We start from the raw sequence: 26,149 nt of genomic DNA on the forward strand, positions 1-26,149 counted from the left end.
TCAAAAAGGAGAATTACAGACCAATATCCCTGATGAACATGGATGCAAAAATTCTCACCAAAATACTAGCCAATAGGATCCAACAGTACATTCAAAGGATTATTCACCATGACCAAGTGGGATTTATCCCTGGGCTGCAAGGTTGGTTTTACATCCGCAAATCAATCAATGTGATACAATACATTAACAAAAGAAAGAACAAGAATCACATGATCCTCTCAATAGATGCAGAAAAAGCTTTTGACAAAGTACAGCATCCTTTCTTGATCAAAACTCTTCAGAGTATAGGGATAGAGGGTACATACCTCAATATCATAAAAGCCATCTATGAAAAACCTACAGCGAATATTATTCTTAATGGGGAAAAACTGAGAGCTTTCCCCCTAAGGTCAGGAACGCGGCAGGGATGTCCACTATCACCACTGCTATTCAACATAGTATTGGAAATCCTAGCCACAGCAATCAGACAACAAAAAGAAATCAAAGGCATCCAAATTGGCAAAGAAGTCGTCAAACTCTCACTCTTTGCAGATGGTATGATACTTTATGTGGAAAACCCAAAAGACTCCACCCCAAAACTGCCAGAACTCATACAGGAATTCAGTAAAGTGGCAGGATATAAAATCAATGCACAGAAATCAGTGGCATTCCTATACACCAACAAGACAGAAGAAAGAGAAATTAAGGAGTGCATCCCATTTACAATTGCACCCAAAACCATAAGATACCTAGGAATAAATCTAACCAAAGAGACAAAGGATCTGTACTCAGAAAACTATAAAATACTCATGAAAGAAATTGAGGAAGACACAAAGAAATGGAAAAACATTCCATGCTCATGGATTGGAAGAACAAATATTGTGAAGATGTCAATGCTACCTAGAGCAATCTACACGTTCAATGCAATCCCCATCAAAATACCATCCACTTTTTTCAAAGAAATGGAACAAATAATCCTAAAATTTGTATGGAACCAGAAAAGACCTCGCATAGCCAGAGGAATGTTGAAAAAGAAAAGCAAAGCCGGCGGCATCACAATTCCGGACTTCAAGCTCTATTACAAAGCTGTCATCATCAAGACAGCATGGTACTGGCACAAAAACAGACACATAGATCAATGGAACAGAATAGAGAGCCCAGAAATGGACCCTCAACTCTATGGTCAACTAATCTTCGACAAAGCAGGAAAGAATGTCCAATGGAACAAAGACAGTCTCTTCAACAAATGGTGTTGGGAAAATTGGATAGCCACATGCAGAAGAATGAAACTGGACCATTTCCTTACACCACACACAAAAATAGACTCCAAATGGTTGAAAGACCTCAATGTGAGACAGGAGTCCATCCAAATCCTAAAGGAAAACACAGGCAGCAACCTCTTTGACCTCAGCCGAAGCAACTTCTTCCTAGAAACATCGCCAAAGGCAAGGGAAGCAAGGGCAAAAATGAACTATTGGGACTTCATCAAGATAAAAAGCTTTTGCAAAGCAAAGGAAACAGTCAACAAAACCAAAAGACAACCGACAGAATGGGAGAAGATATTTGCAAATGACATATCAGATAAAGGGCTAGTATCCAAAATCTATAAAGAACTCATCAAACTCAACACCCAAAGAACAAAGAATCCAATCAAGAAATAGGCAGAAGACATGAACAGACATTTTTCCAAAGAAGACATCCAAATGGCCAACAGACATATGAAAAAGTGCTCAATATCGCTCAGCATCAGGGAAATCCAAATCAAAACCTCAATGAGATACCACCTCACACCAGTCAGAATGGCTAAAATTAACAAGTCAGGAAACGACAGATGTTGGCGGGGATGTGGAGAAAGGGGAACCCTCCTACACTGTTGGTGGGAATGCAAGCTGGTGCAGCCACTCTGGAAAACTGTATGGAGGTTCCTCAAAAAGTTGAAAATAGAGCTACCATATGATCCAGCAATTGCACTACTGGATATTTACCCCAAAGATACAAAAGTAGGGATCCGAAGGGGTACGTGCACCCCGATGTTTATAGCAGCAGTGTCTACAATAGCCAAACTGTGGAAAGAGCCAAGATGTCCATCGACAGATGAATGGATAAAGAAGATGTGGTATATATATACAATGGAATATTATGCAGCCATCAAAAGGAATGAGATCTTGCCATTTGCAACGACGTGGATGGAACTGGAGGGTATTATGTTGAGTGAAATAAGTCAAACAGAGAAAGACATGTATCATATGATCTCACTGATATGAGGAATTCTTAATCGCAGGAAACAAACTGAGTGTTGTTGGAGTGGGGGGTGGGGTGGGAGGGATGGGGTGACTGGGTGATAGACACTGGGGAGGGTATGTGCTCTGGTAAGCACTGTGAATTGTGCAAGACTGTTGAATCTCAGATCTGTACCTCTGAAACAAATAATGCAATATATGTTAAGAAAAAAAAAAGAAGAAGAGAAGGTAGCGGGAGGGGAAGAATGAAGCAGGGGAAATCGGAGGGGTAGACGAACCATGAGAGACGATGGACTCTGAAAAACAAACAGGGTTCTAGAGGGGAGGGGGGTGGGAGGATGGGTTAGCCTGGTGGTGGGTATTGAGGAGGGCACATTCTGCATGGAGCACTGGGTGTTATGCACAAACAATGAATCATGGAACACTTCATCTAAAACTAATGATGTAATGTATGGGGATTAACATAAGAATAAAAAAAAATTAAGAAAAAAAAAAAAACAGGTAAATCCATGCAATGAAAGCCTGGGTAGCCATTACATGGTTAATGGGAATATTATAGGACATGAAAATGAACTTCATAGTCCACTGCTGAGAATGAGCAGCCTCCTAGAATGATGTTTTACATGATCCCCTTTCTATTAAGAGAAGACTGGAAAGACAGAATAAAGAAAAAAGAAGTTTGTTGCATCCAAGGAATCTGGGAAGATCTATGGAAACGTGCACAGTGACGTTGCCTATGGGTAGTAGGGTTATGGTTGCTTTTTGTTTTCCACTTTTTGCTTGCCTAATTTTTAACTTTTACAATGCATTTTTTTTTTTAACAAGAGAGAAAGAAAACATTACAACAGCAGAAGAACTAAAGGAGAAACATTACATTTACAGTCTTTTCTAAGCATTTACATGGATGCTATGATATCTGGGGAGAAACCACAGAGCTCCCAGTGGTGCCAACAGCCAAGGAGGGCTTGGGACTGAGACAATGAGGATGGGCTTTCCCACACCGATTACATCAGCACGAATTCTCTCTGATGTCTAGGTAAGTGACATCTTCCAAACGTACGAACCTGGGACATTCAATGCGTTTGAAGGACCATGTCTCCCAAACTCTGCTGGCTGGGGTCCAATGCACCACTCTTCACAGCTCCTTTGCTATCACTTCTAACTGAAGCAGGTTACTCAGTCTTACATGTGTATTTATGGGGGTGCAGGACAGGATGCCACTGGAACTCAAGGTCAGTTTCACCATCCACACGGGCCATCCGATCAAAATCACCACGATATAGTCCACATTTATGCAAAAATGCATAGGCCTCTATCTTCTTAAAGCACCAGAGCTTCTCATCTGCTGAATATATACCAACCTTGCAATGCATGCCCAGGCCTTCAATTTAGTCTCCTGCCCAAAGAGGGAGCAGATTTTAGGTAAAACTGTACAATTTTTCCCTTCATTTCAGCCAACTTAGATATTTGTACATGGGCAAGAAAAGACAAAGCCAGAACACCAAATATTGCCATAAGATTCTGCATATTTACAAGAGAAGGGCCTTGAAGTTGTCTGGATTTTCTGGTAATGTGGAAGGAGAAACATCAGGGGATGTGTGGACCAAATGCCCTGAGAGGTAAGAGTTGCTCAGAAGACACACAGCTCTGGGAACAGGGAATGTAGAGGTGTTATTGCTGTGGGGCCCCCCCCATAAATGGGATTGTTTAATATGAATGATTAGGCTCATGACACAACACACCAAAGCATCATGAAGACAAAGGCAGTTCTACAGAAGATCAAAATAATGCAGTCCTTGTACCCCAATGTTTCAACTAATTAAGAAAACCTGGATTTTTAGCTTTTGCCTCCAACTTCTGAGTCTATAGAAAACCACCACCTAACGGGCCAATTTATATAGTCCTCACCCAGACTCTGAGTTTTACTCTGAGTTCCTACAGGGCATTTATCACAAGAATGGGAGGGGGCAAGGGCAGGCATTTGGGGGAGCAGGTTCTCACTGTACGTGGCATGACAAAGGCTCTGCTCCTGCCAAGAGAGCACCTGTCCTGTGCACCTGCCCTTCGGGACCCCTCGGGGGACCTCAACCTTGAAGAGTTTGATCATTAGCCCTAGAGAGCAGAGAACCTAGATGCACAGAAGGGACATGCCGTCCTCCAGACAGAACTGTCCCTGAAGGGTAGAAGCACATGCCACCCCAAAATAGGTCACTTTGAATGAGGAGCATTTTGAGCTGAAAGCAACTGAAAAAAGGCAGAGAGAAGAAAAGCTCTCTGCCCTCTCCCTATTTGCCTAAAAGCAGGACATAAATTTACAAAGGGGTCCCTCCACCCCTCTCCACCAGGAAGGACAGAAGTTAATCACCAGAGACAACTGTAGACAATCAGCCAGGAGACAGCACCAGCAGAACGGACATAACAAACATCAGCCTTTATCTGAGCAACAGTTTTCCTCCTTGCTTTGCAGAACCCCAGAAGCCTGAAACTGCTTGCTTTCTTTTGTCCTGTCATTTCTTCATGGAACCATCATTCTTGTTGGAACTCTAAACCCCTGTTCAGAGTCAGATTTCCCATGCATGCATTTTCCCATGTACACATGTCAATAAACTGATTTGCTTTTCTCTTGTTCATCTGCCTTTTTTTTTTTTAATAGGGGCCCCAGAGAGCACTTAGGAGGGTGGAGGGAAAATTATTTTCCCTCCCCTATAGACTTCAGAAAAGAGGTCTTAACGGGGGAGACACTTGATTCCAGCAGAGAGTCCAGTACGGGCATTCTGAAAAAGTATCACTGGTGTGTCTGATGCCCTTCCCTGGTTGAGAACACATTTACCACACTCTGATGGTAGGCCCTAAGCCACATAAGATCACCAGAATGCTCCCTATGTGAACTGTGGTACTTCATCCACAGTGATGCCCTCACCGGGCTCTGACCTAATCCAGGATATAAAAAACCCCGAGTAACAATATGGGAACAATTTCTACATTTAGCAACAAGCTACTGGGGCATCATGGCTTAAGATGACTTTCCAGGCTGGTCCTACCATCTTCATTCATCTCTCCTTCTCCCAAAGTTAGTCGGTAACACGGAAAATGTTTACATTTTTTGGAAACACCTGAGCTTCCGCTTTAAGATAATGGGGAAAATAGCAAGACTCATGAAGCCAAAGGAGTTAAACACACCACCTATTTCTCACATTTTTCTTCCCTTTTTTCCAGGGTCATCCATATTTGGACCACTTCCTTCCAGAATTCACCGTTATGACCATTCCTTTTTCCGAGAGCACGTCCACGTGAATTTCCTGCTGATAGCTCAGGTGGCACTTAGGTCTAAAGATAATTAGGTCCCACTGCATACACACCATGCTCGGGTCTCCTCGTGACACAAGGTCAGCAGCTAGCAGAGCCTGAACTGAAACTCAGATGGGTCTCATCCCCACACCCACACGTGGGTCTTTTTTCTGCTAGGTCCCCCTGATGATCACCAGTTCTCAGGCAGATATAGATGGCAGCTTTGCAGTTGCCTAATTTAAAAGGTCAGACCATGTATCCTGTCAGCCCACCACAGTCCTTGAAATCAGGTCTCTTAATCTTATCCCTGGCAAACCTGAGCAAATGACCCATTAGAATGACCATTTCCTAAACAAAATAAGGCCATAAACCACTCATACAACTAACGGAATTAGGAGGAAAAAAAGGGGGGGGGACATTTTTTTCCATAAAGACAGTTGGGGTAGCTGACATGAACAACTTTTAGAGATCATATGATCTGAACAGCATAGTCAAGATTATGGGGAAAACAACACAATCCCATCAAGATTTACCAAGAGCTAAATGAAAAACACACACGAAAAAAACAAAAACCTTCAAAATGTTTTTGCAACACTGTCCATATGTTTTCCCTTTTAACATTAAATCTGACCATCTAAAGGATAATAAAGCAGTTGTTCCATGACAATACTTACTCTTAAGGAGTTCTTGGAGGAAACGATAGTTGGAAACTTTTTGCCGCTAAATTTTAAAACCAAGTGGGAATACTATAGTTTTCAATTCACTTTTTTACAACCTACCTCTGGACAGTGAATCTTACATGGCTCCCCACCTTGTCCTGGCCAGAGAGGTTTTAGATATGGCCACAGGGAGAGGTGGTTTGAGGAAAGACAAGGCGGCTGGCTTTTAAGTGACCCTGACATCAGCTAAGCTTTGTTGGGTCATCAAAATGGCCTGCCCTCCACCCAGTACACAGGTCCTGTGCAAGGGCTCTGTGCTCTGCCGTGGAGAGGTCAAGGCCAAGACTCAGACCTGGATCCTGACCTCAAGGGCCATGCAATCTAGAGGAGGAAAATGGTCCTCACAAATAGCAAATACATTATATTAATAGGCCATAAAAGTCCTGGGAGTTGAGTACTTGAGAGATGTGGCTGGACCATGCGCTGAGGCTCGTCTCAGTCTGGTGAGCAATGAGAACAGCTGAGCAGGCTGGTCCACAATCACCACGGACCGTAAGGAGGTTTGGGCATAGTGTGGGCCAACTGTTCTCAACCACAGGGGATTTTGACATGCCCCCAACCAAGCAATGTCTGGAGATGTTGGTTTGGTCACAACTGGGAGGGAGGGCTATTGGCACCAAGTGGGCGGAGGCCAGGGGTGCTGCGAAACACCCTACAATGTACAGACGGACCCCCAACAGAGCATGATCTGGCTCCAAATGTCTAGCTGCTGAGACCTAAAGGAGGAGGACATGAAGGGTGGGGTCACCAGGAAAGCCAAGGTCAAGGTGAGAAGCAGGAACAATGGACACTCACCAACAATCACAGAGATGCCAGCTCAAACCATAAGGCTGGATTTTTCATCTTGGAATTTGCAAAACTTAGTAGATTGGTTCTAATCTTGGCCAAGCACATACAGAAAGGGCCTTCGCAACCCTGAGAAAAGAAGCTTCCACCTAGGCTTCTCCTGGAGTTGAACTTGGCACCATGCCCCAAGAACCCTAAAAAGGTTGATACTCTCTGACCTAGACATGCCAGTTAAAGGATTTTCCAAAAGGAAAAAATCTAGCAAAGCCTTACACACCAAGTGTCCGCATTAATATTATTCCAAAAAGTGAAAAATGAGTAACAACTTTAAGGGCCAAGAATGAAGAAATAGTTAAACTATGATGGGTCCAGAAAACACACCATTTCAGTCAATAAAATGATCTTTGTAAAGTACTGTTAATATCAGGAAATATTTATGACATAGTGCTAAGTAGCAGAGACCCGAGGGAAATCACATACGTAGCAGGATCTCGACTATTTATTTATTTTTAAAGATTTTATTTATTCATTTGAGATAGAGAGAAAGCATGAGCAGGGGGAGAGGAAGAGGCAGAGGGAGAAGCAGGCTCCCCGCTGAGCCAGGAGCCCGCATGACCTGAGCTGAAGGCAGACGCTTAACCATCTGAGCCACCCAGGCGCCCCAGGATCTCAACTATTTAAAAGAAAAAGCATATATGCATAAAAAACAATGGAACAAATTCACCAAAGTATCAACAATGATTATTAAGCTTTTTATTCTGCATTTTATTAGTCTCAGTTTCCTATAATGTATTAGTTTTATAGTCAGGAAAATAAATCTATCTTGGCATAGAAGTTCATGAAAGCAATAAAGGCCTGGGTGGGGGTAGTGGGTGTGGATGCGGAGAACAGGGGACAGCTGTGGGAGACTGTGGGCTTTGCCAGTGACTGAATAGGGCAGCGAGGGACAGGGAAGGAGTTCAAAGAGGACCCAGACTTCTGAGCCTGGGGTCCAGGAGGTGAGATGGTCGCTACCAAGAACAGGAGCAAATGAATCTGAGTGTAAAGGTGACAACAGTGGCCTGGGATGTGCCATCAGGAGGCCTGGGGAACACGGCCAGGTGGGTGAGCACGAAGCCTGCCCCTCCCCCCCACAACTAGCAGTTGCTTGGGGCAAGCCCGTTTACCTGGAACCTGGAGGTAAACAATGTTCCCACCTCATGGCCTTTGAGGGAGCAGGAAAGGGATGAAAGCCCTACTGTACATGGCACAGCTGAGACGATGCTAAGACCCCAGTACGGAAAAGCTGCCGTAGTCTGAGCACTACCGCTGAGCGGAAATCCTTCTGCTCCTGCCAGACCTCAGACATTTGCTTCCCGGCCCTTTGCAGTCCCTGTCCCTCTCTTTCCCTGGGCGTTCTCAAACTCTTCTGCAGCATAAAACTCCAACTCTAGGAAGAAGCCCCCAACCACACCTGTAGCCTAGAACATTCTCCCGAGCTCTAGATTCACGGGCCCAATCTCCAGCTTGCCGACTGTGCTGGAAGTTCCCGCTGACACTTCAAACATATCCCGACCTAGTGGTACTCGGGATCATCTCGGCTCCTCCTCATGTCCTCCGCATCTGGATAAAAACCTTCTCTCCTGTTATCCAAAATACACAACTCTTAAAACTTGACAAGAAGAAAACAAACAACGCCATTAAAAATGGGCCAACACCTTAAGAGACACCCCACCAAAGAAGATACACAGCTGGCAAATAAGCAACCGGAAGAATGTTCCGTGTCCTATGTCATCAGGGAATTGCAAATTAAAACAACTACACACCCATTAGAATGGCCCAAATCCAGAAGGCTGACCACACCAAATGCTAGTGAGCCGCGGAGCAACAGAAGCTCTCCTTCGTTGCTGGTGGGAAAGCAAAATGGTACAGCCACTCTGGAAGACAGTCTGGCAGTTTCTCACAAAACCAAACATACTCTGGGAAAGCTTTCTGTAAAAGTAAACAAACCAACAAAAACTAAGCATACTCTGACCACGTGATCTAGCAATCCCACTCCTTGGTATTTCCCCAAAGGAGCTGAAAACTTACGTCCCCACAAAAACCTGTGCACAGATGTTTATAGCTGCTTTGTTCATAATTGCCAAAACCTAGAAGCAACCGAGATGTCCTTCAGTAGGTGAGCGGAGGAAACCATGGTCTGTCCAGACAAGAGAGTATTATTCAGTGCTAAAAACAAATGAGCTATCAAGTCATGAAAAGACATAGAGGAATCTTAAATGCATATTGCTAAGTGGAAAGAGCCAATCTGAAAAGACCACATACCGTATGATTCCAACTATAGGACATTTCAGAAATGGCAAAACTATGGAGACAGTAAAATGATCAGTGGTTGACAGGGGTTAGTGGGAGGGAGAGATGAATAGGCAGAGCACAGAGGATTTTTTGAGCAGTGAAACTTCTGATACTAGAACGGTGGATACATGTCATTATACATTTGTTCCAACCCATAGAATGTACAGCACCAAGAGTGAACCCTAACGTAAACTACAGACTTCGTGTGATTATAACATATCAATGGAGGTTCACTGATTGTGACAAATGTACCACTCGGGGGGGGGGATGTTGATAGTGGGGGAAGTTGTGCATGTGTGGGATGTGGGATATGTGGGAAATCTCTGCAACTTTCTCTCAGATTTGCTGTGAGCCTAAAACTGCTTTAAGAAATAGTCTATACACAAAAACAACAGCGACTTCTCTAGATGCTTAAGTCAGAAATCTGGAGTCCACCTTGCCACCTGTTTGGCTCCCTCCTCCCAAGCTCACCGGTACTTGAGGCTTGGGAATTCCACTATCAGACTTCTCCTACCCCGCAGCCTCCAGTACGGCCCTCAGATACTCCACAACAATGGCCTCACCTGCTTCTGTCTCTCACCCTCTGAGAAGCAAGACCATCTTTTTTTTTTTTTTTTAAAGATTTTATTTATTTACTTGAGACAGAGAATGAGAGAGAGAGAGCACATGAGAGGGGGGAGGGTCAGAGGGAGAAGCAGACTCCCTACCGAGCAGGGAGCCCGATGCTGGACTTAATCCCGGGACTCCAGGATCATGACCTGAGCCGAAGGCAGTCGCTTAACCAACTGAGCCACCCAGGCACCCAGCAAGACCATCTTCTTAAAGCATACATTACAACATAGCATCTCATTACACTTGGGATAAAATTTTAAAACCTTATTCTGCTCTCTAAGCCCCTAACCGTGACCATGACTGTGGCCCGAGCTCACCTCTCCAGCCTCGTGGCACAACTTACTATGTTCCGTGGTAGGCTGCAGGTGGTCAGTCTGGTGCAGTGCAGGTACACTGACCTTCTCAGCCACTCCCAAGTGCCAAGACTCAAAGCTTTGGCACACAATGGCCTCTCCACTTATGCTTCAAGAATCAATTTAAAAGCCTCACCCTCAAAAAGTTCTTGCTAACCCCTGCCTGCACCACAGAGTGACTTCTCCCTCTGCCCATTCCTACTTTCTTCCCCCCTTCCCATCCACGGATGCCAAGACTGCTCTCTAATAAATGCCCGTTAACCTCCCCCTCAGAGTTGGGTTTCCAGAGAATCCAACATGCATGATTGGCAAACAGGGTAAAGTTTGTTTTGGAGGACGAATGATTCAGAGTCAGCAAATTTCAGCCAGGAGGCCAAATCGGTCCACTGCCTGTTTTTGTAAATAAAGTTTTATTAGAACATGTCCGCACTCATTTATTTATGCATTGTCTGTGGCTGCTTGAGTTGAGCAGTTGCTATGGAAACCATCTGGCCCTTTACCCAAAAAACCTTATAGACCCCAGCTTTAGATCATTAAAGAAAAATCAAATTTGTAAAATAAGGGCTCCTCAAATGTCTTCTGGCTCCTCTAGTAAGAGGTTCTCATGGGACCGAAGCAGAGCCTAATGCAGATTTCTCTGGAGGCTTGACATGTATGCATATAGTCTGTCATTTTCCCTTGAGTGATGGAAGTACTTTCTTCATGACATAAACCTGCCTCACTAAACATGTATTAGATTATAGCATCAGAACACTGGTAGACACAGTAGACACTTCGCGATCCAGTAGGAATCCGGTCATTCCTCTCCAGTGAATCCTCTCCAGCCATCCACATCTTTGTTCACCAGTGATGCTAAGCTCCACTGGGGACTTCTCAGACCAAGGCCACCAGGAGCCTAAGCATGGGCTGTAGCATACTGAGACAGAGAGTCTACCACAGAACATCAATGCTTGGGGCAAATCAAAAAAGTACATTCGTAAGTCTCTTCTCTGAAAGCGTCTAACAAACTTCCATGGATGTCTTGGGAACAGGGGAGAGCTTCAGATCTAGGCCACAGATGCAAAATGAAACTGACAGTAAGAAACGTATCAAAGTCAATACTGTTTTAGGCATGCAACACCCAGCAAAGAAAGAACTACTCAAATCAATATTGTATATCCCACAGAATACCACAAAGAATGGGATTTCAGTCTGGGAAGGATTTCTGAGCCAATAAATTCTAACTACCAAATGACGGACGTGGCATATTACATTTAATTAGAAATTAACCGTGTAACTCAGTCTCCTAATAGATTCTGGCCACCAGATACTAATATTACTCTATATGTCCACGAGTGGTCTTCAAACATTCCCACTGTGGTGAGAGTGGAGACGGGGCCCACCACTGAGAGAGTCCCCACCAATCAAACCACTCTGCTTAGGGCCGTCACTGCGAGGGTACAGCTTCCGGCACTGAATGGCCATGTGGACTCAGGCAAATCATTTCATCTTCAAGCCTCATTTGTCTTAGCTGCAAAATAGAGATAATGATACTGTCTTTACAGAACGGTCTGAAGGATTCCAAGTGACGGACACAACTGATGGCAGCCAGGGCCTGGCATCTAGGATCTGCACGGTATATGCTGTGGTCATTGGAAGGATGAGCGCTGAAGACGCTGTGACCCTTCCTTAGAGCAGGGCAGGGAGCTGAGCAGTGCCCATTTGTGGATGCTGGCAGGAGGCATACCAACCCATGGAGATACAAAGAATGGACATACGGGGACTGAGGAGAAGGGCAAAACAGAAAGCAATTCTTCAGCCTCTAGAAAGAGAACAGGTCTGTGTGTGTCAGTTAGAAGGCGATGCCCCGATAGACATGGCCTATCTATACTGCACCAAAAGTTTGCAAGTCTCCCATCTTCCCTAATCTTAGTAACCTTTCTGCGTGCCTGTCCTGGAGGCTCATTCTAGAACACAATGTATAGGACTTCCTGTCTGGTGACCTAACGACTAGAACTGAAACTGCCTTGCCTCTGTTGGTAGAATCTTCCAGACTGCACCTCCCTTGTGGCTGAATGTCAGCAAGGTGGCTAGAGAGGATGCTGCTCACGCAGGATTTGGGGATCCTCCAGATAAAAAGGATCAGATTCAGTAATGATGAAATAGGAAGACTGCTAGTAGCATGTGTGACCACAAGAGGCTATCAAGAATGTCCCTGACGAGTTCCCAGTTCCAGAGAGGAAACACATAACAGCTCCTCAGAGTTTTAATTTTTAATTTTTTTTGAAGATTTTATTTATTTATTTGACAGAGAGAGAGAGCACAAGCAGGGGGAGCAGCAGAGGGAGAGAGAGAAGCAGGCTCCTCGCCGAGCAGGAAGCCCGATGCGGGACTCAATCCCAGGACCCTGGGATCATGACCTGAGCCTAAGGCAGACGCTTAACCTACTGAGCCACCCTCAAGAGCACTGTGTAGGTGAGCCCAGGACAGACTGTGGTAGTTAGAGCCCATGAGTCGTGCTTATAAATCTCAGGCAAGAATTCAGTAGTGTGGACAAGAAGGGCTTTCTTGTCACCTGGGAAGAAATACATCCCATTGCAAATGAGTTTCTGAGTGAGAAGGTATGAAAGTCCGGGGAGGGCTGTGTGAGTGAGTGTGTCTACGCCCACATCTGAGGCCTGTGCCCAAAATGGTGAGTTCAAGTTTCTGTGGTTTTTGAGCTGGATGACTGAGGGACCCAGAGTCACATGGACACTCTCCCTCACACAGATTCACCTCAGGCAAATAGAACAGAGATTTTTTTTCAAGCTAGAGGGGACTTTCAAGAATACCAAATGCACCTCTTCTCTAGCCACCTAGATGAAGAAACAGGCTCCAAGAAGTAGGGTGGCTTGTCCACCTTCACTGCACAAGAAAATAATAGATCGGCAACTCTCAAAAAGGTGAGCTGGCCTCTGTGAATAGCTTTCCTCAAACGGTAGAATGAGGCCACATGATTCACAGCCACTCAAATCCTCCACATGGAATCCTTGGGATCTGGAGTTATTCTGAGGGAAGTCGGCCCGTGGGAAGTAGAATTAATTCAATACTCTTTGCCTAAGAACATCAGTTACCCGAGTAGTCATTCCACAAAGTCAAAGTCAAATATCTTCTCTGCACCAAAGCCAAAATAAGTTAGGGTGGGGTGGGGGATTTTCTCTGCTCATGTTCCTCTCCTCTGACATCAATCTTTGGGACCTGGCTCTCGTGATTTGCCACAAACCCAAATGATTATTTCACACCATGCGACACAACATAAACCCAAGGATGGGCTTTGGAGAGGGTGGCAGACATACAACAACGTAGGTTGTAGGTTTCTGGAATCTTCATTGACAAGGAAGAGGAAGTGGTTGACTTGGGCAACTTCTTAAAAATACTAAATTGAGGTCCATCTTTGCAACACTGATAAGGCCTTATTTCTTCCTTTTTGCAATAAGTCTTGTAAGACTCAGAGGCATTTTGATGGTCTAATCAACCTGAAAGCCATGTCAAATTGCATTAAAAATCTCTGCGCATTCAGTATATACATACTTGTTAAAATTAATTACATCATTTACCATTTCTACACACATTATAGCTTAAAATGTTTTACAGTTATTTTTATTAATTAATAAAGCCTTAATGGACAAAAATTACACTATAAAATTATTGTATGTATGCTGCATTTCCAATTTTACTATTATCTTTAAATATTTCCCCCAAATGGAAAGTCACTAATTTATAAATCAGAGTCTCTCCCGGAAAGTAAAACTGAAAATTGGAAGCTAATACAGAGAGAGAAATCTGGTGTCAGGCTAAAGCCTGTTTTCCTCTTCCTGATCTCCTAAGAAAGGTAAAGTGTGCCCAGGGCTGCTGACATCCGGGAACCGTGGCAATGGCAGAAATAGCAAATTCTAGCCAAGTTGCCCCAGAAAACTGCTTTTGCAGTTTGGAGAGTCCCCAATTTGTATCTTTTTGAAAATGTCCCATAATTACTAATTCCCCCCCCCCACACACACACATACACTCCATTACAGACGATTATTTCTAAGAGTAATCCATAAATACAAACTGCCGGATTGAAAAAGAAAGAAGAGCAGGACTGTGGACCCTTCCAGATACCCAGATGTTCAGACCAGAGATATAAAACCTCTGGGCGTGGACAGCACTTTTTCCTCTTCTCCCTGCTTTGGAGCGATATGGGCCTAAAATAACTTCATCTGCAGGCTATAGTTTCCTGCTCAGGACATTACAGGGTCTGGAGCTATTGTTGGAAACAAAACTTTGAGGGAAGGTCCCTGAGAATCAGATAACAGTATCTGTGAAAATCTAAGGCAGACATCAACTCTGAGCTACCAACTGCCAACTCAGAGCAGAGCAGATAAAGCGATGCTTCTGAGAACCACTTCTTGAAATAAGGGAAGTCATGTAGAAGAAACTCACTACCCACCTTGGCAGGGGACTTGCACAGATTACCTGAGGGGTGGGGATCTGTACTTGGGGGCCCCACCTCCCGAGGATGAGCGTGTCACTCACCTGCTGTGTAACTCCAGCCAGGAATGTGGATGGACAGTTGGCTTCCACCACCCCCGGTGTGCCGAGTGGTATAGTTCTCTCTCCCTTTTCTTACTGTGACCTGGTGAACTCCCACACCCGAGAACGCTTGCTTTTCCAAAAGACGCGAGCCCCTCCAAGGACAGGTGCGGGGCCCCAGATGCACCTGCTCCAAGGACAGGTTTTCCTTCGAGAAGCTTCCTTGCAAACCCGGGTTCCAGCGGGGGCCTAGGAGGTTCTGGTTTCCCTCCGTGAGCTCCCGCTTCAAGGCACTGCTCCTTGGCCCTCCATTAGCCGTGCCGTCTGCTCCATCTGGTGTCAATCCGTGTGAACTGCAGTTCAGGTTGAGCGACAGGACCGACCTGTGCATTTTAGGGCTAGCAAGCGGAGGCTGCTCAATGGGGACGGAGAGGGACCGGTCTAGATAGTAAATGGAATTGGGGCAGTGCTGAGACACCCTGACATGGACGCAGGAGCTGAACACCAGCGGCCCCTTTCCCGACCGCGCGGCGCCCGGAGGAAAACCGTTCTCTCGGTCGTCCACATCCGTGATCCAGTACTCGTGAGCCTCGCACAGCCGGGGGTCCATCTCCTGCACCTTCAGCCTCATCACAGAGCAGTTTCTGGGGCACTCCGCGCAGGTGAACGGTCCCTGGTGCCCACAGGGCTCGGCACCCCCAGCCGGAGCAGGGGCGTCCCTGAGCAGAGGGCCGTGGGCCCGGCACTCGGTGTACCGCGGGCCCCCCACGGCCTCCCACGCCAGGGTGCCGGCTGCGGGGCCCACGCGCCTGGCCGTGATGGTGATGGACGCAAAGCCCCTCTGGGGGCCGCTGCACGGCTTCTCCTCATTGGGTGGCAGCTCCGTGTCAGGTCCTGGCTCCTGGGCCGCCGGCGTCTGAATGCCCAGCCTGCCAGGAAGGCGGGCGAACGCCCGGCTGATGGAGACCCCGCTGCGGTTCACCCGCGACGGCCTGGCCGGAGGCTCGGCGGCCCGGTTTGCCTTTGATTTACTCTCATCCATCAGCTGTGAAATGACGAGGGATGAAATCATTTTTGTGCTGTGCGATGCCAGAGTCTCCTGCAAATGGGAAAAAGATGACAATTGTTCCAACAGCCTATTGTAACGCAGGCGGTCAACTCCCTTTCAAGGGCCAAGAGGACATCCCAGAACCCTGTTCTCGGCCAAGGCCCCACCGCTGCGTGCTCCGAAGGGCAGGAAACCCAGATCGGTCTGTGAAACGGCTATATATTCTGGAATCATTCTTCTGATCGGGGAATTGGTTTTCTCTGCTCAGTGTCTATTCTTAGTTTATTTAATGATGTTTGTGTGGATGGGGATCATCAGATTTCAATAATCACCTCCATTAGGCCCAGGAGCACCTGAAGACAGGTTCACAGCCTCAAGCGGGGAGGGAAGATGGAGTTCTGGAACAGAGCTGGGACTTGGGGCAAGGGTTTATGTGGGAAATGAGTTAGCACTCCTGGGGGGCGGGAGGCCTCTCTGTCTGCGTCCCCAACCCCCTAACACAATCCTCTAACTTTGCTGATTCACACTGGGATTCAGTGGCTCCCCATGCTTGTCATGGTGGGGGTCAGATCCCAGACAAGGGAACATAGGCGATCAAACACCCAAGCTGGACAGTTACCTAGACTAACACAGCGACCATGAGAATCACATATCAGAAAGGGGGTGGAGGGGTGCTGGACAGGACAGATGTGGTTCGTCTGCGTTTCAATGCTCAGGGGCAAAGGCAGTTACTGCCCAGGAGAGGGATCAAGGTGTTCCATGCTTCCTTAATCAGCAGATTTGTGTCCTAACAGTAAACTGCTCGTGTGTCCAAAACAATGTGCTGAGATTTTTAATAAAGCATCTAACCAGGTCAACACCAGGAGGAAGAATCTCTTCAGTCCTGGTTTTGTTTTTAATACATGTATGTGTAAAACACTGCAGAAAACGACAAGGGCGACTGAATAGTCAATGCTCACAGGGTCGTAGGCCCCCATTCTGATGCTCAGTATTCTAGTTAAAACGAACCCTTGCCTGCAACATCACGGGACCCAAAATAATCCGGTAACCACTCAACTCCCACCAGGAGTGGAGCCTTCACGGGGAGCCTGGAGGCTTAATTGGTGCTTCGCAAGGAAGCAGCAACTCTCACGCTGTAAGGGGCCTGAGAATCACCTGGAATGTTCACAACTGCAGGTTCCCCAGGCTCCAGAGTTTCAGATTCTGTAGGCCTGTGGGTGGGGCCCCGGCATCTACATTTTAACCAACATCCCGGTGATTCCGATGTAGGTGATCCAGGGAACACACTCTGAAAAGCTCGAACAACTGTTGGTCTTTTGTGTTTGAGAAGAGACAATTGTTCTCTTTTCCTTAGATGTGATAAGAAAGCACAAAATTTTTTCTTCAGAGCAGGATTAACACTCATTTATGCTACTAACGTAATGCTTTCCTCCACCTGGACTTTTGACAGGAGGGCTGGCCCATGGGATCTTAATACCCAAGGCTCGTGGCATTCTGTTAGCCACGGGAAGGTGGTCAGCTTCTCAGTTTTTCCTTTTTTTTTTTTCCTGTTTTTCATCACAATCCCTATAACCTGACACATGGTTAGATTTTAAAGATACATGGGAAGTTGCAAATTCAAAAGATAACCAGAGACAGGTAAAGAAGATGCAGAGTCGTCTTAAACTTCACTTCATCTTTAAAAAAATCTAAATATCACTGGCTACCTTTTCCCAGGTGGCTAGCGAGCTCCAGGGTCTGCTTGAAACCTCTTTCAAGGTGGGGTCTTCTCTTCAGCACGTCTCATAACACATAACAACCTGGGAGCTTGTAGAAGCCTCAGCCCCGAACAACGGCATCAGAATCCCTGGGGGTGGGGCCAGGCATCCTCATTTTTCGTTTCCAATGTGATTCCAGCAGGCAGGTGATGTTGAGAAGCACCACCTGATGCTTCTGAGGCACCTCGCTCTTTCTACGCGTCACTCTCCACAGCTGGGGTTTACATACAAGAACAGTGAGATGGGCCTAGCACCTACCCCAGGCAGTTTGACTTGGTACATAGTCCCTCCCTAGTTAAATTCAGTTCTGATAAAATTGTGCCCATGCATCCTACCAGGTGCATAATCATACCTGGTAGGAATTCCTTTGGCACAGGTCTCTGAAAGAAAAAGCAAATATTCATCTTGGAAATTGTGCTGTGTTGGTCTTATTTTATACTTTATAGCAATGTTTCCCAAAGTTTGGGCCAGTGACCACTTGCATAAAAAACACCTGGTGTGGGGAGGGTTAAAAATGCCAATTTCTGGACGCTTCCCTCCCCTCTCTAGACCTAAGGTGAATCAGGAGCTCTGGGGATAAGGCCAAGCAGCTGTGTTTTTAACCAGCTGCCAGGTGATTTTCTGCACAGATACGGAAGAAGGAATGCCAGGCCAGGATCAGACCTCCTGGGGTCCCTCCTGAGCACACGCTGGAGGGATGCCCTGGGGCTACACTGGGGGTTGTGGGTACCAATGTAGGAGGTCCTAGAGGCTCAGAAGGATGGGATAGAGAATCGCCCACCATCTTATTACCTTGGGCCTGGCAGGTGTAACTGACTGAGTCCATCAAATGCAAATGGATGAATGAAGAGCAACAAGAATGAAATGAATTTGAACTCAATTCTGAAGCTGGGAAATCACCTAGTATGTCAGGGTGACACTGTTCCTAAGGGGAGAGATGCTGATAGAAGCCCAGTCCCAAAGAAAAGTCTCTTTGCCTTCTCTACCTTACCAGGAAGTTTTGGAGATCAGAAACAATGGAGGACGTGAAAGTACCCCTCAAAATATGAACATGATATGTCACTGCAGGGTATGACTTTTTCTGTGATTTAGCAGAAATCGGAGGATGTCTGATGGACAGAAACCTCTGGATGAGTGAAGGAGTATTTATAATGAACGCATTTGGGTTAATTTGAATTACACAAATGGAAATAACCTATTACATACCCAATACGTTGAAATTTTGTTGATGTGAATGTAGAATGAACGAAACCTTTCTAGATGAAAGTTCTGTCATTCTAACATAGAGTCATGATCAACCCATTTATTCATGAACTCATCAGACAGATCTATTGAGCTCCTACTACAGGAAACTGAGGAAACTTCTTGGCCCCATGGAGTTAACAAAGGGGAGAGAAACACCAAGCATGTAATCAAATTATCAGGACTGGGATTATTGGTTAAATTTTACTGTGGTTTCTTCTGAGGTATTTACACTCAGCTTTGACAAAAGCCCCAACCGACAGACTGAGAGAAATTAAAAAGGAAACACTGTACTCTTTGCTTGTCAAAACACTAATCCCACTCTTGTATGGGAAGTTCTATTTATCAGATCTTATTTTCTCATTAAGATCCATTAAATCATTAAAGATAAAGTCCAACCTCTTAAAACTCTGGGCTTCCACAACAAAGCACTACAGTCTGGGTGGCTTAAAAACAGAAATCTTATTTTGTTACAGTCTTCACATTTTCTTTCTTCAGTGTATGGCTGTGTCCTAACATCCTCCTCTTGTAAGGGCATTGGTCATATCGATAAGGTCCACCCTAATGACCTCATTTAACCTAAATTACCTCTTTAAAGATTCTGTCTCCAAACACAGTCACACTCTGAGGTACTAGGAATTAGGACTTCCACACATTCAATTGGAGTGGTGTAGATGGTCCATGACAGACTACAATATAGCACTTTGTGTCCAGCTCTTCTTCCCGGGGTGGGAAGCCAAGAAAGAGATGAGACAGAGGAGCTATTTGATGTTCCTAACTCGGCCCACTAATTTTAAAACAGGGCAACTTTTTAAAAAAAGTGATCACATCTTTCACATCAAATATCTTTCTCAATGAAGCTATTTCAAGCTGCCCCTCCATCTGTTCTTTATATTGGGTTAACTGAACATGGCTTTGGAAAAAAAAAGGGGGGGGTATCTTTTATTTAAAATAAGATTAACTGATGGAAGATTTGATTTGAAAAGAAAATAATCTTGCATTTAATGTAGAACATTCAAGGTAAGAGGAAGGTCAAACGAATAGTGGGATTTCGTGTCTTGCTTTGGCAATAAATCACCCATTTCCTGACCATCCTCATACAACACTCACCTGTGTAAATTTTTTTTCTCATAAATGCTGCTTTGAGATATTGATTTAAATGTTTCAAACATGATTGTGTGGGGCTGGTAACTGCTTTCCTAGTTTTATGCATTTTTTTTAAAGATTTTATTTATTTATTTGAGACAGAGAATGAGAGAGAGAGAGCACATGAGAGGGGGGAGGGTCAGAGGGGGAAGCAGGCTCCCTGCCGAGCAGGGAGCCCGATGCGGGACTCGATCCTGGGACTCCAGGATCATGACCTGAGCCGAAGGCAGTCGCTTAACCAACTGAGCCACCCAGGTGCCCAGTTTTATGCATTTTATTGACTGTTTTTAACTTTATGTTTATGCCTTAAGGCATATTACTATAAAGGCACCATTTCATAAATTGAAGGAAGAAAGAGACAAGCGGTGGATGGTCAGAGAAATCAGATCCTAAGCCATTGGGATGAGAATGCTTCCATTTCTGTAGCAATTTATTTCTCCAAAGGATAAGCATCTACTCCAACCTGTGGCTTTGAAATCTATATTTTTCTCCACTTGACAATTCTTCCCTTTTCCACGGTCGCTCTGCAGCCTACAACTATGTTTGCCAGATGGATTCCTTGGCCCCATGTCTGCACAGATACTCCCTACAGTCCCCTCCATGCTAGCTGCAAGCATGCTACTCCTTTTTAGTCCACCCAGCATCATCACCACTAAGCAATCTGTCAGCCTTGTGGCATTTCATCATGCATGCAAGAGTATTTTTGAATGTATGAGTTCACTCTGGTATGTAGTGCTAGGGGAAGACCGTTTTGAGACAAATGGAAGAACTGGGGTTTTCTCTATCTCCGTCCTGAAACTTTTTGTCTTTTTCCATGTACTTACAAGAAACCAAAGGACTTGGTACAGTGTAATGTATAACAGTGAAAAGCTGGAAAGAATCCAAATGTATTTTAAAAGGTGATCGGGTAAGTAAATCACAGCAGGCACAACTGCATCGAATTCTGTAGAAATTAAAAATAAAGATTACAAAGAATTTAAATGCCATGGGAGGGACGCCTGGATGGCTCAGTTGGTTAAGCGGCTGCCTTCAGCCCGGGTCATGATCCCAGGGTCCAGGGATCGAGTCCCACATCGGGCTCCTTGCCCAGCAGGGAGCCTGCTTCTCTCTCTCTCTCTCTCTCCCTCTGCTTGTGCTCTGTCAAATAAATAAAATCTTTTAAAAAATAAAAAAATAAAAAAATAAATGCCATGGGAAATTGCTTGTGATGGAATGTTATGTAATAAAAGAGAGCTATAAAAGTTGATATACATTATAGTTTTATGTAAAAAAAAATTGCATGGGAAAAATAAGGGAATGAAATATATATAAATATTTTCTTCCTTATATATTTCTATATTTTCCTAAGTGTCTACATGGAGCTGCCATTACTTTTGTTATCAGGAAAATTTAAATTGTTTTTTCAAAGACGAAAACTCTGTTCCATATTTCATTCCTTTTAAATAATCACTTGGTTGAAGAAGTGCCTGCATATCATTTCTACAGCTTCAACGAATTTTGAAAGGAAAAGTGATCAATCTTCCACCGGCTCCAGAGGAGAGGCGGAGATTTATGGCAGTTACAAAGGAAGGGCATCCGTTCGGAGTGTTTCATCATCTTACAGCATCCTTATAACAAACACACAGGGACAAGCTTTAAAAGCTCAAAGTTAGGAGGGAAATTTGAAAGTCACACTACTGATACGATCAAAGTAGATAGTTCAGATCATTCCAAAGCAGATGTTTAGAAGGTGTGATTTCTGGGAGTTCAGTCACAGAAAATGTGTGTGTGTGTGTGTGTGTGTGTTCTGGAGACCCAGCCGCATGGCCCCAAAGATCTATATCACTAATAACCAAACTGATTAATTTTTTTTTAAGATTTTATTTATTTATCAGAGAGAGAGACAGAGTCAGGCAGAGGGAGAAGCAGGCTCCTTGCTGAGCAAGGAGCCCGATGTGGGACTCGATACCAGGACACTGGGATCATGACCTGAGGCGAAGGCAGAGGCTTAACCGACTGAGCCACCCAGGTGTCCCCAAACTGATTAATTTTAACATCAACAGGAAAATGCTGGAATTTGCCAGCTCAGTGTGAAAAACAGGTGGGAAAGATCTTCAGCTGCTATCTTTCTTAAAAAGAGCAGCAATCGGGGGGCGCCTGCGTGGCTCAGTTGGTTAAGCGACTGCCTTCGGCTCAGGTCATGATCCTGGAGTCCCGGGATCGAGTCCCGCATCGGGCTCCCTGCTCGGCAGGGAGTCTGCCTCTCTCTCTGACCCTCCCCCCTCTCATGCTCTCTGTCTCATTCTCTCTCTCAAATAAATAAATAAAATCTTAAAAAAAAAAAAGAGTAGCAATCAACTTCATCATTAAGTATTGATGACTAGATCTCACACCCAGATTAGCATCCTTTCTCCATCGTGTGGGAGTTCAGGCCTGGGGTCTCTGAGCTTCATTAAATGCAAAACTAAATCAAAGGATAATACCTACGACAACCATTTGGGGGGGATTTTTTTTTTACATATACCCTTGCCACTTTAATCTGTCATGAGACATCGACTCTTCTAATCCCACAATCTCTTAGAATTACAAAAGGTGGTGGCAGATGATCCATTTGTGAAAGACGACAGAGGTCTTATAAACTAACACCCTGGATGATTCTTTCAGGCAGGGAAGTTCACACTTTAAGATCTGTTAACTGGGCCTTCCTCTATGCCAGCCCTTTAGAGCAAGATAAGAACAGAAGCTCTGAGCCCAACAGCTTATGAGCTGGGAGGTTCAGGGCAAGTCAACTACCAGAGCTACTGGAGCTTTACTTTTCTCACCTGCAAAATGGGTATAATAATAATACCTCCCTCCCAGGATCGTGGGAAAGATGCAATGGGTCAATTAGCCAGAACCTGGTGTGTGATACATTGGCAATATTAACCACCCTGTACAGAGTGCTTTGTTCTCTGGGATCAGAAACATTTCATTTTATAAATACGACCTCTAATTTTCTCCCTATTTCAGACAACTGACGCTTTTTGCAGATACAACGATGTATACCAGTTTGTTAGATTTCCAATTCTCTCTTCTCCGCCTTCGAAATGCTGCATGGCATCATTCTGTCTCTCTCCGGCAGATTAATTTTGGTTTAAAATTGAGACTCAGGGCGCCTGAGTGGCTCAGTTGGTTAAGCGACTGCCTTCGGCTCAGGTCATGATCCTGGAGTCCCAGGATTGAGTCCCGCATCGAGCTCCCTGCTCGGCGGGGAGCCTGCTTCTCCCTCTGACCCTCCCCCCTCTCATGTGCTCTCTCTCTCTCATTCTCTCTGTCTCAAATAAATAAAAAATAAAAATAAAAAAAAAAAACTCCTTTAAAAAAAAATAAATAAAATAAAATAAAATTGAGACTCAATCACCGTACTCTCCTATGATACTGCAGATTTACAAACTGTTGGTGAAGATTATAAAATAATTAAATATACAGTGCAGGGCGCCTGGGTGGCTCAGTTGGTTAAGCGACTGCCTTCGGCTCAGGTCATGATCCTGGAGTCTTGGGATCGAGTCCCGCATCGGGCTCCCTGCTCGGCGGGGAGTCTGCTTCTCCCTCTGCCCCTCCCCCCTCTCATGTGCTCTCTCTCATTCTCTCTCTGAAATGGATAAATAAAATCTTTAAAAAAAATAAAATAAATAAATAAATAAATATACAGTGCACACTTTAATGTAACAAGTCTTAGTCATCGATGGTTAGATTTTCTGCTGCCTTAATTCAGTTCTGACTAAACAAAATAAAATGCAAACACATCATAAGTAGGCCAATTATCATATTTTATAGTTGGCTGTATTTTGCTGACTACTCAAGAAGTTAGAAACATGTTACCTCGGTGAAGTCAGATTTCTTCTCTGTAACATCAGACTGAAGATTTTTAAAGGCAATTTGATCGTTTGTATTGTACTGGTTGTCCCGTAATCCTAGGCAAAAGGAGATAATATTGCTACTTTTTAGTATATGAAAGGATAAGATGGAATCTATAACTCTACTATAAAGTTCCACGTCACCTAGTCAGGTATTGTACCAGCCAAGGGTGAATCTCGTATATTCTGATCCATGATAAAACCTTGTACATTTCCCTCATTCATTCTATCCCCTGATTTAGGCTCCCTGCTTTTATTATTCTTTAGTTTACAATTAGGCTGCAAGATTCCTTCCTTCACGCAGTTGCTTATGTTCCTAGATTCGGTAATAGTTGAACAAGTTTGGACTGCTCACATTCTGCCTCATCCCGGGTTCACACCCAGCAGGAGAGAAAATCACATCTAAGAGGTTCCCAACACCACTAGAATTAAGAAAGGCTGAAACATAAGACCAACTTCCAACCAATCTCTTAACACAACAGTACTTAAAGGAGCCATGAGTGGCCCAGACACGGATAATGAAGCTGCTTTGGAATAGCTGGGGATAATTTTGTGGGATAAGTGAGACACTGTGGACAGCCCTCCACAGAGACACCTACCACCCTGATGGCCCAGGATATCATCAGATCCAAGGGCACACAGCAGGCGGCCAAGAATTTTGAACCTGGATTCCTGTTGCGGCCCCACCACCCATGAGTTTCGAAAGGATGGATAATGTGGAATTTCCTGATCCACCAAACCTACCCTGCACTCCTCATGGAGCCCTGGATAGAATCCACAACTCAGCAGCACTATAATCCGCCTGGGCACCTGTTGCTAATGCGGGAATGTCTACAAACACAGGAAGATGGAGTAAAGAGGAGAGTTTGTGTGGCCCAGTCTCTGGAGCCCTGGTAACAATGCTGCCTTCCAAATGCAGATATTTTGGGGAAAGTGACCTTTCCAGAGCCTACAAGGAATGGTTCCCCAACAGCTTGGTGCTGGTGATGAGAAAAAGGAGATTTAAGAAGCACCTCCCTAAGTTAGAGTCCTGTCTTCATCAACTCATGAGAAGCATTCATTAAAAATTTACATATAATTCAAATAACTCAATTTAAAGCATTTTAAAATAATTCAAAGCATTTTATGGAGCAAATGATACGCTATAGTATTTTTATGTTTGGCAGGTTTGCAAAGGGGTCAGGACATGGCTTGCAGGAATTTCAAGGGCCCCTACTGACCCATCTGAAACCTGCTCATGTTTCACCTCGTCCTTAGGTGATGACAGGGCCCCCCCAGCCCCACCCCATACATGTGGTTATGCCTCCATCTCTGCCCATTCTTGAGTGACAGAGATCGTCATCCCAGATGATGTGCACAGATTACTTTTCATGAAGCGCAAATATAAGACCTGAAAGATCTCATGGACTTCTGAGCAGAGTCGATACGTCATGATGAGCTGACAATAAAGCTGATGAAGATGGAAATCCCTGGCTCTAGTCAGGCAGCATCGTGTCAAGGACTCTAAAGTCAGCACCGGCTTGGGGGCCTCCCGGTCCAGTGCCACCTAGCCCCAAATTCAGATGCAGTAGATGAGTTATTCATCTTCTCAGAGTTTCTTCTGAATTTTAAAATTCATTTTAAAATGAATTTCTAAAATGCAGAGAAGAACACCTCCTGCCCAGCCTTGTCACTGAGGCACTGAGGCGCGTGTGTATAAAGTAGGTGGCCCCAGGGTGGGACCTGGGGTTAATGCCTGATAAACCACACTGCTTATGACTGTTCATGAGCGTCACCAAGGCGGCACCACTTCCCACCCCAGGCCCAGATGGTCACTAGCGTCAGACCGCACTCAGTCCCAGAGTCTCTAGCTACATGTGTGACTTTGGGCAAGTCACTCAGCATCCCTTGGCTCCTTGCTGTGAAGTGGGGGTGACAAGGGAGCCAACTTTATAGAGGGACTGGGTAAGTTCAACTGACCTAACTAACTAGCCCTCAGCACAATGTGCACAATGCCCAGAACACGATGACATGGGATCAGCATCAGCTCTGGGGAAGTGGCCTCACCCCCGTGGGGAGGAGGGACAGCACCGGGGCCAGACAAGCAGGGGCTGTGTGTTAGTGGCCTGTGGCTGTTACATCAGTGGCCACCAACTTCGAGGCTCCAACAACACAGATGTGATACCTTACAGCTCTGGACATCAGATGTCCAATGCACGTCTCACAGGGCTCCAGTCAAGGTCTCAGCTGGCTGCACTCTT

The 26,149-nt window shown here is 45.0% G+C and overlaps 1 protein-coding gene across 2 annotated transcripts in view; it reads right to left on the reverse strand.

The window, feature by feature from the left end:
• CUNH10orf90 (chromosome unknown C10orf90 homolog) overlaps nucleotides 1-26,149 on the reverse strand; it is a 220,397-nt gene that overhangs the window by 63,155 nt on the left and 131,093 nt on the right. For both annotated transcript variants that reach the window (XM_045876318.3, XM_045876317.3), the window contains exons 3-4: nucleotides 23,875-23,966; nucleotides 14,845-15,940 (exon numbers count right to left, since the gene is read on the reverse strand). In XM_045876318.3, the coding sequence (XP_045732274.2) occupies nucleotides 14,845-15,940; nucleotides 23,875-23,966 (1,188 nt within the window). The remainder of the gene's footprint in view (nucleotides 1-14,844; nucleotides 15,941-23,874; nucleotides 23,967-26,149) is intronic.

The sequence above is a fragment of the Mirounga angustirostris genome, unplaced genomic scaffold, assembly GCF_029215605.1.
Source record: "Mirounga angustirostris isolate CCGP_5_RB_7025 unplaced genomic scaffold, mMirAng1.0.hap1 SCAF_6, whole genome shotgun sequence".
In the NCBI taxonomy this organism is placed as follows: domain Eukaryota; kingdom Metazoa; phylum Chordata; class Mammalia; order Carnivora; family Phocidae; genus Mirounga; species Mirounga angustirostris.